The 16,890-nt window shown below is 49.1% G+C and overlaps 1 protein-coding gene across 1 annotated transcript in view; it reads left to right on the top strand.

The window, feature by feature from the left end:
* Positions 1-16,890, top strand: part of LOC143986873 (uncharacterized) — a 207,211-nt gene that overhangs the window by 159,896 nt on the left and 30,425 nt on the right. The window contains exon 21 of the mRNA XM_077485280.1: positions 15,265-16,390. Within this exon, the coding sequence (XP_077341406.1) occupies positions 15,265-16,390 (1,126 nt within the window). The remainder of the gene's footprint in view (positions 1-15,264; positions 16,391-16,890) is intronic.

The raw sequence follows: 16,890 nt of genomic DNA, 5'->3' as shown, positions 1-16,890 counted from the left end.
AGCTCGCAACCTTTCCTCATAACTAATATCCTCCAGACCCTTTATTAGCTTTGTTGCCCTTCTTTGTAGTCGCTCCATTTCCAGTACATCCTTCCTGAGGACTGGTGCCCAGAACTGAACAGCATACTTCAGGTGTGGCCGGACCAGAGTCTTGTAGAGCGGGAAAATTATCGTTTTATCTCTGGAGTTGATCCCTTTTTAATGCATGCCAATATTAGGTTTGCTTTGTCACAGCAGCTTGGCATTGCATGCCATTGCTGAGCCTATCATCTACTAGGACCCCCAGGTCCATTTCCATCCTAGATTCCCCCAGAGGTTCTCCCCCCAGTGTATAGATTGCATTCATATTTTTGCCCCCAAATGCATTATTTACATTTTTTCTACATTGAACCTCATTTGCCATGTAGTTGCCCACCCCATTCATTTGTTCAGATCTTTTTGCAAGGTCTCCACATCCTGCGGAGAAGTTATTTCCCTGCTTAGCTTAGTATCGTCCGCAAATACAGATATTGAGCTGTTTATCCCATCCTCTAGGTTGTTTATGAATAAATTAAATAGGATTGGGCCCAGCACAGAACCCTGGGGGACCCCACTAGGGATGGCCGAACAGTTCGCCCGGCGGTCGTTTTGCGGCAAATTTCGGCTGTTCGCGGTCCGCCCGATCGGCGGACTATTGCCGCCGTTTGCCCGGCACACTTCCATGTTTACTGTGTAAAGGAACTTTGACCTATGATGACACATCCATCATGGGGTACTGGACAGCCAATTGAGACATTACAGCACATGGACACTTGGACATTCCCCCTAACTTATAAATAGACCCGATCCGGCAGCCATTTTACATTCTTTCGTATGTCACTATAGGGAGAGGTTGCTGTGTGGAGCAGGGAGAGATTGCAGTGACCCAAATCGCTAGCTATTAGGTCCACAAAAGTTATTTTAAGGACTGGTATCATGGTATAGGTGTTAGGTGTAGTTCAGGATATAGGTTTGAGGCACTGCTGTGCTAGTGATTGTTGCAGCAGCCTGTCTTTTGTCAGTGTAGAGAGAGGGACAGGACGCTGTGTGCAGCAGGGACAGTCAGTTTAATCATTAGCTGTTACTATTAGGTCCACAAAAGTCCTTTTCAGGACTGGTATGGTAAAGTAGTACAGGATATAGTTTTGAGTGCTATTCAAGTTATTGTTCCAGCAGCCTGTGTTTTGTCAGTTTACATAGGGACAGGCAGGAAGCTGTGTGTGGCAGTGAGGGACAGTCAGTTTAATCAGTAGCTGTTACTATTAGGTCCACAAAGCTTCTTTTCAGGACTGGTATGGTAATAGGCTTGTACACATATAACATTCTTTCTTCCAAATATAGAAAGAATATTATACTTGACTGCTGCCCTTCTGCTGCAGTAGTCCTTTATGAGTATAGGGACTGAGGTACAGTCTGCTAATCATTCACAACCTACTAGTTCCACAAAGGTCCTTATAAGGACTGGTAAGGTATAGCGTACTACAGTACATAGGGTTGAGTGAGGTACAGTCTGCTATTCCTTAAGGACTGATATAGGTCCACAATATATAGGGTTGAGGTGCACTACTGCTGACTGCTGCCCTATACTGCAGCAGTCCTTTATCAATATAGGGACTGAGAGTTTTGTCACAGGGTCATTTAAAAAATGACAGGCAGAGGAAGAGGCAGTCCCTTCCGCAGGGGTGGTAGGGGTAGGGCAGGAGCAACAGGCTTGAGCCAAAGTGGGAAGTTGCAGAAGGTGTGTTCAATTACTTTAAAGGACGCACCAGACTTGGTTGAGTGGCTCACTCAGCCTTACTCTTCTGCACCCTCCTCATTCTCTCGATCTGCACCCTCTTCTTCACTCTCTGCTATGTGCACCCCCAAAGACACTACCACCAACACCACCACACACCTTCCGCTTGAGTCACAGGAATTATTTTCCGATCCATATCAAGACATTTCTGATGCGCAGCCACTCTAGGCATTGGATCAGGAAGAGGAGGTAGCAAGAACCGCCACTCAGCAGTCTGGCGACAGTACCCAGATCAGCCCAAGGAGGAGGTTGGTCCCCGGTGTTGCTGCCTACTCCGAGATCTCTACTTATAGTGGTGGGGAAGGTGACGTCGATGGTGACGTGTCTAGTGATGTCATGTGGGTGCCCACAAGAGAGGAAGAAGAGGAGGGGAGTTCAGAGGGAGATATGGACCAGCAGATAGGGAGGAGAAGCAGGAATAACTTACATTGCACAGGAGGGACAAAGCAGACTGCAAATGTATCAGGAGCGAGTCATCGACCATGTATGGTCACATCTGGTGCTCCCAGGACACCGGCACATGGCTCTGCAGTGTGGGCTTTTTTTAATGTGTCCACTGCTGACAATAGTGTTGCCATCTGCAATCTTTGCAGTCAACGCATTAGTCACGGTAAGCCCAACACTCACCTAGGGACAACCGCCTTAAGAAGGCACATGAGCAGCCATCACCGAGCCCAGTGGGAGCAACGGAAGACACAAAGCCACACTCCAGGCTCTCACCATCCAGACTCATCTTCTACTTCTCCTTCCTCCTCACAATTGTCCTCCACTCCACCTTCCATCACGCCAAGCTCACGTTTTTCTGCAAAAAGGCAGGCTTCCATAGGCCTAATGTTCGAGCGTAAAAAAATGATGACGCCGGATACCCCTCTTGCCCAACGGTTGACGGCTGGGTTGTCAGAACTGATAGCCCGCCAACTACTGCCATATAAACTGGTGGACTCGGAGGCCTTTCGAAAATTTGTGGCCATTGGAACACCACAATGGAAGGTCCCAGGAAGGAAGTATTTCTCAGAGAAGGGCATCCCAGAGCTATATGGCCATGTTCAGCGGCAAGTGAATGTATCTCTATCACACAGTGTCGGTGCCAAGATACATCTGACCACAGACACGTGGTCTAGCAAACACGGGCAGGGAAGGTATATCACTTTTATTGCCCACTGGGTGAACCTTCTGACAGCCGTCAAGCATGTAACCCATGGCATCCGTGGGATTGCATGCAGGCCTGGCTCTTCTCCTCCTCCATCCTCCTCCCTCTCCTCCTCGGCTGACTCATCCTTTTCCGCTGCTAGCGTCTCTTCCGCTGCGCCGCCCAAGCTCCCTAGAACCTATTCGACATGCCAGGTGAGACGTTGCCATGCCATGCTGCGTCTGTTGTGCCTGGAAGCCAAGAGCCACACTGGCCCGGCACTCCTTTCAGCTTTGCGTTCACAGGCAGATCAGTGGCTAACACCGCTCAATTTGACAGTTGGTAAAGTGGTGTGTGACAACGGTGCCAATCTGCTTAGCGCATTGAAACAGGGCAAAATTACGCACGTTCCATGCATGGCAAACGCCTTAAACTTGGTCGTGCAGCGATTCGTTGTCAAATACCCTGGGGTCCAGGACATCTTGCGGCAGGCAAGGAAAATCTCAGCCCATTTCAGAAGATCTTAAACAGCCATGGCTTGCCTTGCTGACATTCAGCGGCGACACAATCTGCTGGTCAGACGTCTTATTTGCGATTGCCCGACGCGATGGAACTCAACCTTCTACAGAAATGTGCAGTTAACGTCTACCTGTATGAACTCTGCGGCAGAACCGGTTCTGGGGAGCTGGGGGTTTTTTTTCACTGCGCCAGTGGCTGCTCATGCGCGACGCATGTAGACTTCTGCGGCCATTTGAGGAGATCACCAAACCGGTCAGTCGCAGCCATGGCGCCATCAGTGACATGGTACCTTATGCCTTCTTTATGGAGCGTGCATTGCGTCGTGTCATTGATCAAGCTGTGGAGGAGCGGGAAGATGAGGAAGTCGCAATGCTGGATGAATTCCCAGGGGGGGCTACTCTATCTGAGACAAGTCAACAACAGGAGTCTGAAGAGGAGTCAGAGGAGGATGGTGCCGGGGCGGATGAGGAGGAGCAAGAAGAGCATGCTTTAAACCTTTCTGGGATCCCTGTTGTGCGTGGATGGGGAGAGGAGAATGAAGAGGACGACATTATCCTGGATGATGAGCAGGAGCCAGGCCACCACACCGCTTCCAGTTTAGTGCAAATGGGGGCCTTCATGCTCCAGTGTTTTAATAGGGACCCCCGTATAAAAAGCATAAGGGTCAAGGACCAGTACTGGGTGGCAACGTACTTAGACCCCCGGTACAAACACAAAATGGTGGAAATGTTACCGCCGTCACAGAGGGCTGTCAGAATGAAGCACTTCCAGGCCTTGCTTCGAGAAATGCTGCATTCTGCTTTTGCGTGCACTGGCAGAGGAGCAATTCCCACTCCCAGAGAAGGAGTTGCGGGTACCAATCCAACAGCGCCTGCAAGTAGAGGCCGGTTTGAAGATGTGTTGTTGACTTCTGATATGAGGTCATTCTTTCAGCCGACCCATCGACAGGTGTCATCCGGATCCAGCATCAGGGAACGCCTAGACCGACTACATCGGGTTAACGGCCGATGTGGACGCTCTGAGGAGTGATGAACCCCTGGACTACTGGGTGGGCAGGCTTGACCTCTGGCCAGAGCTTGCCCAATTTGCAATCAAACTGTTGGCTTGCCCCTCATCCAGTGTCCTGTCCGAAAGGACGTTCAGCGCAGCAGGGGGGGATCGTGACCGATAAGCGTACTCGCCTAGCTCACGACAGTGTTAACTACCTCACATTTCTAAAAATGAATGAGGCATGGATCTCGGAGGAATTCAACACATGTGACCAGTAGACCATGTATATGTCTATAAACGATTTTTTTAATCGAGCACACAGACCTTCTTTCTTCATTTGGCTCACTTTCTTGTCTAAAAAAAGCACACGTACTATATGCCCATACCCTCCTGTTTGAAGAGGTTGAGCTGTGTCATATTTCTGTTGGGGCTGCTTTTTATGAGGGGCTCCCACCATCCCTGTGCTGTGCTGACTTCCTCCTGGGGCTGCTTATTATGAGGGGCTCTCACCATCCCTGTGCTGTGCCGACTTCCTCCTGGGGCTGTACCTCTGCTGTGCATATTATGAGGGGCTCCCACCATCCCTGTGCTATGCTCATTATGAGGGGCTCCCACCATCCCTGTGCTGTGCTGACTTCCTCCTGGGGCTGCTTACGGTGCTGGTGTCAGTGCTTTATGTCACGGTGCTGGTGTCAGTGCTTTATGTCACGGTGCTGGTGTCAGTGCTTTATGTCACGGTGCTGGTGTCAGTGCTTTATGTCACGGTGCTGGTGTCAGTGCTTTATGTCACGGTGCTGGTGTCAGTGCTTTATGTCACGGTGCTGGTGTCAGTGCTTTATGTCACGGTGCTGGTGTCAGATCACTCTATCACGATGCAGGTGTCATTGCTGTATGTCACGCTGCTGATGTCAGTTCTCTCTATCATGGTGCTGGTGTCAGTGCTGTATATCATGGTGCTGGTGTCAGTGCTGTATGTCACGCTGCTGATGTCAGTGCTCTCTATCACGGTGCTGCTGTCAGATGACTATCACGGTGCAGGTGTCATTGCTGTATGTCACGCTGCTGGTGATCATCTCCTGCACCCTCTTCTTTGCCTACCCTGGTCCCTGACCTTCCCTCTCCTCCATTGCCTTCATGCGCTCCACAGTCCTGAATTGTCAGAATTTCACGTGTAAAAAAAGAATGCTTGTAGTTGTCGATCCCAGATTCACCTCATACATGTGTTATGTCATTGGCCATGTGGTGGGACTAGGTTTGCACAGCTAGTAATTATTTCGTGGCTGCAAATTTGACCTGTAGGTTTGCAAAGTTCGCCTGACCATTCTGAGTACTCCCCATTTATCACCACCCTCTGAACTCGCCCTTGTAGCCAGTTTTCAATCCATGTACTCACCCTATGGTCCATAGGGAATAGTGGGAGTCCTGGCTGCAGATACTCTGCTTAGATGTAAACAGAGAGGGCGCCTCTCCTAACTTGGGGAAATCAGACATTATTGGAAAGCACCAATCTTTGTCCCGGAGGGCTATTGGCAGGTGAAGCTAAAAAAACACTCCTACCCCACCCAGGATCTTTAACCATTTACAGCCCAGAATACATATATCACTAAACTCATACAAAACTTTATATATAATAATCAATAACTGGTAAAACAATATAAACATTTATAAAAGAGATGAATCAAAAGCAAACAGCTTAAAGGGGCTGTAAAGTTTTTTTTTTTTTTGTTTTAAATAACAAACATGTCATACTTACCTCCACTGTGCAGCTCGTTTTACACAGAGGGGCCTCCGAACCTGCTCTTATGTTGTCCCCCGACGGCTCTCGCGGCTCCTCCCCACATCAGATAAAATCCCCTAGGAGAAGAGCTCTCCTGGGGAATTACCTTGCGCTCCAGAGTCCAGAATTTGCTGTCCATAGCCACCAAATGCTGGACACGGCCCCACCCCGGGTGCCCGCATCATTGGATTTGAACGACAGCAGCGGCAGCGTTACTATTAATCTATTCAATCAAGAGCCGGGAGCCTGTGGAGAGAGAGCGGAGGAGGTGAAGGGGTTCAGGTAAGTAAAATGGGGGGGGGGGCGCGGTGACTGCCAGGTGTTTTTTCACCTTAATGCATCCTATGCAAAAAACACAAGGGCTAACAACCCCTTTAATATCAATATTTTGTCCAGCCGGAACAATTGGATTTGGTGGAAAATTGGTGGATTCCCCTCTGGACCTCCTTTTTGATAAATTGCACAATCTCTCCCCCCCCCCCAAAATCCAGTCCCTTTCAGACCCCTATTGTGAGATTCCTCATAGTGTCTCTGGAGGGCACTGATCATTCCTGTGTAGAATCGGATTACCTCCTCTGCTACCACTTCCAGCAACATCTCCTCTTTACTTCCTCCCAACTCACCTCTCGCCCGAAACTTCATATTTATACATGACATCACTTCCTGTCTTCCAAAGAGACTTCCTGTCTGTATTCCATAGAGACTTCCTGTCTGGGTAGAAGTGAGATCACCATCTTGTGGACATCAGAGGAACTGTAGCCCTGAGGAACGTCTCGTAGCGTGAACACAGCCTTGTGCTGTGTGTGCATGTACTGTATATCCTTATAGACGGGTCATCTCCACTCCCACCAATGGGGATAGCAGGATTGGGCCATCAAGATTTGAACGAAACCTATTTTATATTCCTTTACAATGTTTTTTATTACAATGATATGTACCATTTGCAACAATCTTAATTGTTATGTTCTCTTTTGATAAAATAAAAAATGTATGGATAAAAGAAAAAAGACCTACAGTGTGAACCCATTTGGGGTAGGTTGGATTGGCCCATCAAGATTTAAACAAAGCCTATTTAAAAATAAATAAATATATTACTGCTGCTGTAACAAAGGTAAGTGTTCCCTTTATCAACTAGAAGAGCATTATGTGTCACAGCGCTGTCCTATTGTGTGTGCACATAAATCATCACAAATACACTAAAATATGTGGAGACATTCATATAAAAAGTGCTAGGGGCTCAAATAATATAATAATATCCTACTGCTTCCACTTTACACCTACTTCACTGATCTTATGGTGTTTATCAAAAAATGAAGTAAACTGATCCATGTGCAAATTCATATACAACATAAAGTGCTTTGTGCTCAAGATGCTCCCTGCAGATCCACTGCTTCCACTTTGCACCTACTTCTGGCATCTCCTAATATGTGCTACTATATTAAATAAAGTAAAACTCTGTGCAAATTCATGTAATCATACAATATTTTGTACTCAATATAGTGTTCTCTGCAAGTCAACTGCTTCCACTTTGCATCTACTTATTTTGCTCCGAAAAGGTGTACAGTGCTCGGTGCTCCAAACTGTGCCAGCTGTAGTGTAGCCACGGCCCTCCTACACATGTATCAATATCAAGCATTCGCCCAGCATAGCAGATAGCCTAATAACATTTGTTTTTCACCCCCGGTTACACAGAAGGAATTTACATGTATTTGTACTGGGCAAATTGCTATGCAAAGTTATTCATAAATAGACCCCTAAATGTCAGAAGACGTTTATATAAAAATGGGAAGTATGTAGCCGATAAATTAATAGACCTCCTAGTAATGTTATTACCAGGCTGCAGCTAGGGGGAGCTCTAATGTTTAGAGTGTGACTACAGCAGAGTGATCCCATCTAGCTTTACTGCCGGAGATATTTTTCCATTATTTTTGCACACATGTTAAAATGTAGATTTTGGGCCTGAAGCTTAGATAAAATCCCCAAACATATATTTTCCTGGCCAGCCTCACGTCAGCACACAATGGGTTAACCCCTTCCTCCAGTCTCTCTGTACCACCTTCTCCATAGTTGCCAACTGTCCCGAATTTCCCGGGACATTCCAGGTATTAGGACAGTTGTCCCGATTTAATTATGTCCCGGGAAATTCTTTTTGTCCTGTTTTTCGCCGCCGCCAGCCGCTAGAGGGGCCGCCATTTTAAAGAAGACCAGAAGCTGGTCTTCAATAAAGATGAGATGCTGTGGTGCCCCCACCTCTGCTGCCAGGGGCTGTGAAGTGCAGTGGGTGGCGCCGCAGTTCAAAGTCATTCCGCGCGGCAACGACGGTGTGCCGCGTCTGGAGGAGATGTTGGGGGCCAGTCTGTGGATGTCGGGGGCCAGTCTGGAGATGTGGGGGCCAGTCTGTGGATGTCGGGGGCCAGTCTATGTATGTGGGGGCCAGTCTGTGGATGTGGGGGGCCAGTCTGTGGATGGTGGGGGCCAGTCTGGATTTGGGGGCCAGTCTGTGGATGTCGGGGGCCAGTCTGTGGATGTGGGGGCCAGTCTGTGAATGTGGGGGCCAGTCTGTGGATGTCGGGGGCCAGTCTGGATGTCAGGGGCCAGTCTGGATGTCGGGGGGCTAGTCTGTGGATGTGGGGGGGGCCAGTCTGGATGTCAGAGGGCGCAGTCTGTGGATGTGGGGGCCAGTCTGCGGATGTGGGGGCCAGTCTGGATGTCGGGGGGGCCAATCTGTGGATGTGGGGGGCCAGTCTGGATGTCAGAGGGCGCAGTCTGGATGTCAGAGGGCGCAGTCTGTGTACAGTGGTGTGAAAAAGTGTTTGCCCCCTTCCTCATTTCCTGTTCCTTTGCATGTTTGTCACACTTAAGTGTTTCGGAACATCAAACCAATTTAAACAATAGTCAAGGACAACACAAGTAAACACAAAATGCAATTTGTAAATGAAGGTGTTTATTATTAAAGGTGAAAAAAAATCCAAACCATCATGGCCCTGTGTGAAAAAGTGATTGCCCCCTAAACCTAATAACTGGTTGGGCCACCCTTAGCAGCAACAACTGCAACCAAGCGTTTGCGATAACATGCAATGAGGCTTTTACAGCGTCCTGGAGGAATTTTGGCCCACTCATCTTTGCAGAATTGTCCTAATTCAGTTACATTAGAGGGTTTTTGAGCATGAACGGCCTTTTTAAGGTCATACCACAACATCTCAATAGGATTCAGGTCAGGACTTTGGCTAGGCCACTCCAAAGTCTTCATTTTGTTTTTCTTCAGCCATTCGGTGGTGGACTTGCTGGTGTGTTTAGGATCATTGTCCTGCTGCAGAACCCAAGTTCGTTTCAGCTTGAGTACACGAACAGATGGTCGGACATTCTCCTTAAGGATCTCTTGGTAGACAGCAGAATTCATAGTTCCTTTTATCACGGCAAGTCTTCCAGGTCCTGAAGCAGCAAAACAGCCCCAGACCATCACACTACCACCACCATATTTTACTGTTGGTATAATGTTCTTTTTATGAAATGCAGTGTTCCTTCTACGCCAGATATACTCGGACACACACCTTCCAAAGAGTTCCACTTTTGTCTCATCGGTCCACAGAATGTTGTCCCAAAAGTCTTGGGGATCATCAAGATGTGTTGTGGAGAAATTGAGACGAGCTTTGATGTTCTTTTTGCTCAGCAGTGGTTTTCTCCTTGGAACTCTGCCATGCAGGCCATTTTTGCCCAGTCTTTTCCTGATGGTGGAGGCATGAACGCTGACCTTAACTGAGGCAAGTGAGGCCTGCAGTTCCTTGGACGTTGTTGTGGGGTCTTTTGTGACCTCTTGGATGAGTCGTCGCTGCGCTCTCTTGGGGTAATTTTGGGCGGGCGGCCACTGCTGGGAAGGTTCACCACTGTTCCATGTCTTCGCCATTTGTGGATAATGGCTCTCACTGTGGTTCGCTGGATTCCCAAAGCTTTGGAAATGGCTTTATAACCCTTTCCAGACTGATAGATCTCAATTACTTTCTTTCTCAATTGTTCCTGAATTTCTTTGGGTCTCGGCATGATGTGTAGCTTTTAAGGATCTTCTGGTGGACCTTACTGTGTCAAGCAGCTCCTATTTAAGTGATGCCTTGATTGTGAACAGGTGTGGCAATAATCAGGCCTGGGTGTGGCTAGAGAAATTGAACTCAGGTGTGGACAACCACAGTTATAGTATGTTTTAACAAGGGGGGCAATCACTTTTTCACACAGGGCCATGATGGTTTGGATTTTTTTTCACCTTTAATAATAAACACCTTCATTTACAAATTGCATTTTGTGTTTACTTGTGTTGTCCTTGACTATTGTTTAAATTGGTTTGATGTTCCGAAACACTTAAGTGTGACAAACATGCAAAGGAACAGGAAATGAGGAAGGGGGCAAACACTTTTTCACACCACTGTATGTGGGGGCCAATCTATGTATGTGGGGGCCAGTCTGTGGATGTGGGGGCCAGTATGTGGATGTCGGGGGCCAGTATGTGGATGTCGGGGGCCAGTCTGTGAATGTGGGGGCCAGTCTGTGAATGTGGGGGCCAGTCTGTGAATGTGGGGGCCAGTCTGTGGATGTCGGGGGCCAGTCTGGATGTCGGGGGCCAGTCTGGATGTTGGGGGGCTGGTCTGTGGATGTGGGGGGGCCAGTCTGGATGTCAGAGGGCGCAGTCTGTGGATGTGGGGGCCAGTCTGCGGATGTGGGGGCCAGTCTGTGGATGTCGGGGGCCAGTCTGAATGCCGGGGGGGCCAGTCTGTGGATGTGGGGGGCCAGTCTGGATGTCTGAGGGCGCAGTCTGTGTATGTGGGGGCCAGTCTGTGTATGTGGGGGCCAGTCTGTTGATGTGGGGGCCAGTCTGTGGATGTCGGGGGCCAGTCTGTGGATGTCAGGGGCCGGTCTGTGGATGTCGGGGGCCAGTCTGTGGATGGTGGGGGCCAGTCTGTGGATGGTGGGGGCCAGTCTGGATGTCGGGGGCCAGTCTGTGGATGTGGGGGCCAGTCTGTGGATGTCGGGGGCCAGTCTGTGGATGTCGGGGGCCAGTCTGTGGATGTGGGGGCCAGTCTGTTGATGTCGGGGGCCAGTCTGTGGATGTCAGGGGCCAGTCTGGATGTCGGGGGGGCGGTCTGTGGATGTGGGGGGGGGCAGTCTGGATGTCAGAGGGCGCTGTCTGGATGTCATAGGGGCACCAGATGTAAGGAGGAGCTCCGCTGATGGACACAGATGTGAGGAAGGTACCTCTGATGGGGCACCTGATGTAAGGACAGACTCCGCTTGGGACACCTGATGGCATCTGGTGGCAGGCAACGTGGCTAGTGACGCGCTCATGGCTCCCACTGATTCTGCATTATGGTGAGTTGAATGATTTAATTTCATATTACAATGTAACAATAGTAATAATGCGCTTCAATCATCCTGACACCATAACAATCATGGCGCCGGGATGATTGAAGCGCCAACACCAGGTATTTGGAGTATTTTATCTGCTGATTGTCAAACTCTGGAAAACACATATTGCTATTGTGGTGTAGGATCGGGGGGCTGCTGTCCCTCCTTTCCTTCTCCCCCCTCCTTTCCCTCTCCTCCCTCCTTTCCCTCCTTTCTCCGCATTAATCTCAGACTCTAACCACACCCCTTTGAGCCACGCCCCATGTAAGCCACGCCCACTACTTTACATAAACCGCATCCATATTTTGCTGCGCGCCGCATTTTCTATGCCACACCTATAACTGCTTCCCCCCGCCCCCTAATTATAACACAACTCCGCCTACTGCCAAAAAAGTGTCCCGAATTTTTTTTTTTACAATGTTGGCAACTATGCCTTCTCTTAATTGATAAATGGGAGCCCCTCCTCCACCACCCTTGTTCCTTTTTTTTGGTCAGACTCCAGGCCACCATGCTCATGGATTAGACTACACCCCCCTACCGAACTTACCCACCCAGGTTCAAGCCTCTTCTGGGATCGGAAGGTCCAGAACAATAAAGGTAGTTCCTTTTATCACACTTGACGCTCTATGTGCAGGAGCCATGCGGGCATACTAAGGATTAAAGATAAGGTGACCAGATTTTTAAAATGAAATCCGGGGACATATTTTTTATTTTTTTACTAGTAATGGCAGCAATCAGCGACTCGTAGCGGGACTGCGATATTGCGGTGGTCAAATCGGACACTAATGCCGCGTACACACGATTGCTTTTCCCGTCTGAATAAACTCTGAAGGTTTTTCCTATGGAGTTCCGCTACACACGATCACACCAAAGTCCGACGGTCTAGAACGCAGTGACGTAAAACACGTACGACGGGACTAGAAAAAGGAAGTTCAATAGCCAGTAGCCAATAGCTTCCCGTCTTGCTTCAGAGCATGCGTCGTTTTTGGTCCGTCGGAACAGCATACAGATGAGTGGTTTTCCCAATAGGAATTGGTTCTGTTGGAAATATTTAGAACATGTTCTATTTCTAGGTCCGTCAGAATTTTCGGAAAAAAAGTCAGATGAGGCACACACGATCGGAATATCCGATAAAAAAAATCCATCAGACTTCTACTTCTACTAAGGGAAGACATAGATCCCTGTACCTGCTTTGCAGGAACACAGGATCAATGTCTTCGATACTGACAGAATGGCGAACTGCCTTCTTTACATAGGCAGACCACTAGGCGAGTCCGCCGGATCCGATGATTGGCTCTGATACCCAGAAATGCAGGATCACGTATATAAGTGATCTTGCGCAGTGCGACCGCCCTGTAGCAGTAAATCAGCTATCAGGCGATCGGAAACTGATTAAAGGGATTGTAAAGAGAATTTTTTTTTTTTTTTAAATAACAAACATGTTATACTTACCTCCACTATGCAGCTCGTTTTGCACAGAGTGGCCCCGAACCTGCTCTTCTGGGGTCCCTCGGCGGCTGTCTCGGCTTCCTCCCTCAGATGCTTCTCACGTTCATGCGAGCTCCCTCGCATGTTGAGAAGCATCAGCGGGCGCGCTCCCGTGATACAGCCGGCGGCTATAGCCGCTCGCTGTATCACACGGCCCCCCCCCCCCGGCGCTCCGCTTCAGTGGATGTGATTGACAGCAGCGCGAGCCAATGGCTGTGCTGCTTTCCATCCATCCACTCCAGCCAATCAGCGGCCAGGCTGAACGGTGGAAAGGACGTCGGGGGACGAGCGCGGGACTTTCGAGGGGTGAAGTAAGTAAAACGGGGGGACTGGGGGCGCCGGGACTGTCAGATGTTTTTTCACCTTAATGCATAGATGCATTAAGGTGAAAAAACATTTACCTTTACAACCCCTTTAAGATCATCAGCATTATGATAATTCACAGGCAGAGGGCGCTCTATCATGTCTCTGGCTGGCTCTGTCACATTGTGTCACATACAATGGCTGCTGGGTGCTGATTTTGTTAAGCTATGACCAATAAGTGGTGCTGCCTGCGAGTTCTGATACCATCCATTATGCCAGAGAGACAGACACAGTGCAATGTAGTCTATTCACAGACACCCCCAAAGCACACTTGTGTTGAAGCCTTGAAGGCACTGGCAGCCCCAGGATTGGATCTGCTTCCCCTCTATTCCTGCTGCTGGACATCGACAGCTGAGCTCAGCTGCCTCTCTCTGCCCGTCGCTGCCTCTGCCACCTGCCTCACAGCCTCTCAGGTCTCACTCTTCGGGGCCCCGGGTAACACTGGGTGGGGAGCGGAGGAAAATGACTCTGCCGGGGAAGGCAAGGAGATAATAGTCCATCCGCTCTGACCAGCACATCATCATCATAAAGGGTCAAAGAAAATGGAAAAAATACACCCCCCTAAGCTAGTAGGATAGTAGGAGCGGGGGGGGGGGGGGGGGCGTGTAATTCAGAACTCATTTTTTTTTATTCTGCACGGACTGTCTTTGAAAATTGCCCCAGCTCCTGTTGATGTCAAATCCAAGGACAAAACCGGGGACAGACTTGGTCCGGGGACTGCCCCCTGAAACCAGGGACATCTGGTCACCCTACTTAAAGAGCTTACCATTTTAGGCTGCGGTATTGCTGTAGTATTGTGCTTTCCTTTCCTGCTTCCTAGGAGCTGCGCCGGTGTCCTATCATATATGGTCCCCCATCGGATAGTGTCCGCTGTGTACAGTCCACAGCACACGCAGATTCCGAAAATAGCAGAGGATGAACGGCGCCTGCGCCGTGAGTCCAGGTTCTATCCCCACCATCCAAGTGGACATAGAGTAGGAATATAAAAGAGCCGAGCGCAGCGAGGCCCTCTAATTTTCCCAACCCTATGTCCGTTTGGATGGTGGGGCTACCACCTCCACTCACGGCGCAGGCGCCATTCATCTTCTGAGATTTTCCGAAGCTTCTTCTGCCCCGTACTGCACGCAGTACGGGGCAGACACTATATAATGGCAGGACACTATCTGCCAGAACACCGGCCACCTCCCCTGTGTTTTCTGTCCATGGTGACCTCACAGGGGGGTGGGGCTGTGGGGCTATAAAGCCTGGAGAGCCAGAAGCTCCAGTGCTGTTTGCCACAGCTAGTGAGAGAAGTGTACTGGTGAGTTTTCCTTCACAGAGGGGGAGGGGTGGCTGGGCTGTGTCAGTGTTTACTATCCAGTATTAAGGTAAAGTTATTTCCTTTAAAGAGCCAGTAGAAAAAAAAAAAGCAATAGAATAGGACTTCTTTTTTCTATATCCTGTCCTTTGTTGCTGTAGTATGAGCTCACTACAGCCCCAAAGTGCAGGAAGATCGTCGGAAAGGTAGGAGGGGTCTACGGGGGCCACAAAACAAAAGAGTGCAACACCAGCCTAATAAGGTGTTTTGTCTTTATAGGAGTAGAAGTCCTAAAAAAAGACAGTCGCGGAAGGAAAAGTCCCACCACCGCTCAAAATCTCCGCATGCGTCTGGGTCACGCACAGGACATAGACCCCCGCAAAAATGCTCAGACAGCTAGGGCGGCAGAACCAAGTGCGACAAGAGGTCGTCCCCTACCGAAGGCCTCTGCTGGGCTTTTTCAACGCCATCAGCCACTGGAAAGCTCTTGTGCGCAGGATGCATAAGAGATGTAGCCACAGATGGAGAAACAGAGGCACGTAGGATAAAGGACTATATTCAAGAGGCGGTGACAGAGAGTATGCAGGCGGTCCCAGGCGTAAGTGCCTCTGGGACTAAGCCTAGAGCCAAGAACGCATCTAAGCAGAAGCGCGACTTATCACCACGGCTTGAAATATCTTCAGGAGATTCTTCAGACTCTGATGAACCATCTGAATATTTGTTCGACTTCCAACTCATAGACCCTTACATTGTAGCAATGAAGGAGGCCATAGACTGGGATCAAGACACTCAGCCTCTGGTAAAAATTAAAAGATATTTCCCTAACTTGAAAAGGCAAGGGGCAACCTTCCCGTTCATGATGGAGATCCGCGAATTATTCGATGAGGAATGGAGAAAGCCGGAAAGGAAGGCTAACATACAAAATCGCTTTTTAAGATTATACCCATTTAACACCCCAGATGCTGCCTTTTGGGAGTCACCTCCAGGGGTAGATGCGGCCTTACAGTGCCTAGCAAGGCAAGTGTCCCTGCCATTGCAGGATTCTACAACCTTCGGAGACCCGATGGACAGATGCACAGACACAGATCTAAAGAAGATCTATTTAACTGCTGGAGCAGCTTGTCGCCCGGCCATAGCCCTAACCTCGATCTCCAGGGCTCTGAAGGTCTGGGTCACAAATGTGGAGACGGCCCTGAAGTCTGACGTAGAGACGGCCAGAATCATTTCAGCAATGGAGGAACTTTACCTCTCAGCCGCCTTTTTGGCAGAAGCCTCTATAGACCTAGTAAAACTGCTTGCAAGAATTATGACGTTTTCCGTATCGGCGAAAAGGGCCCTATGGTTACGCCATTGGGTGGCAGACAGTACCTCGAAACAGGCACTTTGTAACATTCCATACAAGGGCAAGATGCTTTTTGGGGACACCCTGGAGGAAGCTATTAAACAAGCTACTGTACTGGAGGGAAGTCGGGTCTGCTACCACAGAGACCCAAAAGGAGACAACAAACCACTCGGTCAGGCCAATCAGAGTTTAGAAGGGCACAGGAGACCAGGTCATATAGACCAGGCCGAGAATATACAAGACCCCAATGGAGAGGCACACAAAGCTCCTTTCTTCGGAACGTGAAGGCTAAGGCCGCTCAGACCGCTAGGAAACCGGAGAAGTCCTTTTGACGGGTTGACCGCCCATCACCCCCAGGTGGGTGCCAGGTTGGCATCCTTTTGGTAGGTATGGGCGGAGAAGGTCAAGGACCAATGGGTCCAGAAAACAGTCAAGCGAGGGTACAAGATATTGTTTTGAGAAAAACCACCGGACATCTTTGTCCAGACAGAATGGCCACAAGATCAGAAGAAACGAAGGTGCTTGCAAGAATATGTGACCGAATTACTTCAGAAAGAGGCAATCTTGCTGGTTCATCTAAAGCAGCAGGGAACAGGGGTTTAGTCCCCAATTTTTCTGGTGCCCAAAGCGTCCGGAGATCTCAGACCAGTCTTAGACCTAAGATCTCTAAACCACTACATCGATCCCAAGACATTCAAGATGGAATAGATATTTACAATTATATCAATTCTGCAACCAGGGGACTGGCTAATATCAGTCGATTTAGCAGATGCCTACCTTC

The sequence above is a fragment of the Lithobates pipiens genome, unplaced genomic scaffold (assembly GCF_037356315.1).
Source record: "Lithobates pipiens isolate NorthernLeopardFrog02 unplaced genomic scaffold, aLitPip1_a1.2 Scaffold_18, whole genome shotgun sequence".
Taxonomy (NCBI): domain Eukaryota; kingdom Metazoa; phylum Chordata; class Amphibia; order Anura; family Ranidae; genus Lithobates; species Lithobates pipiens.
This window is presented reverse-complemented; position numbering and strand designations above follow the sequence as displayed.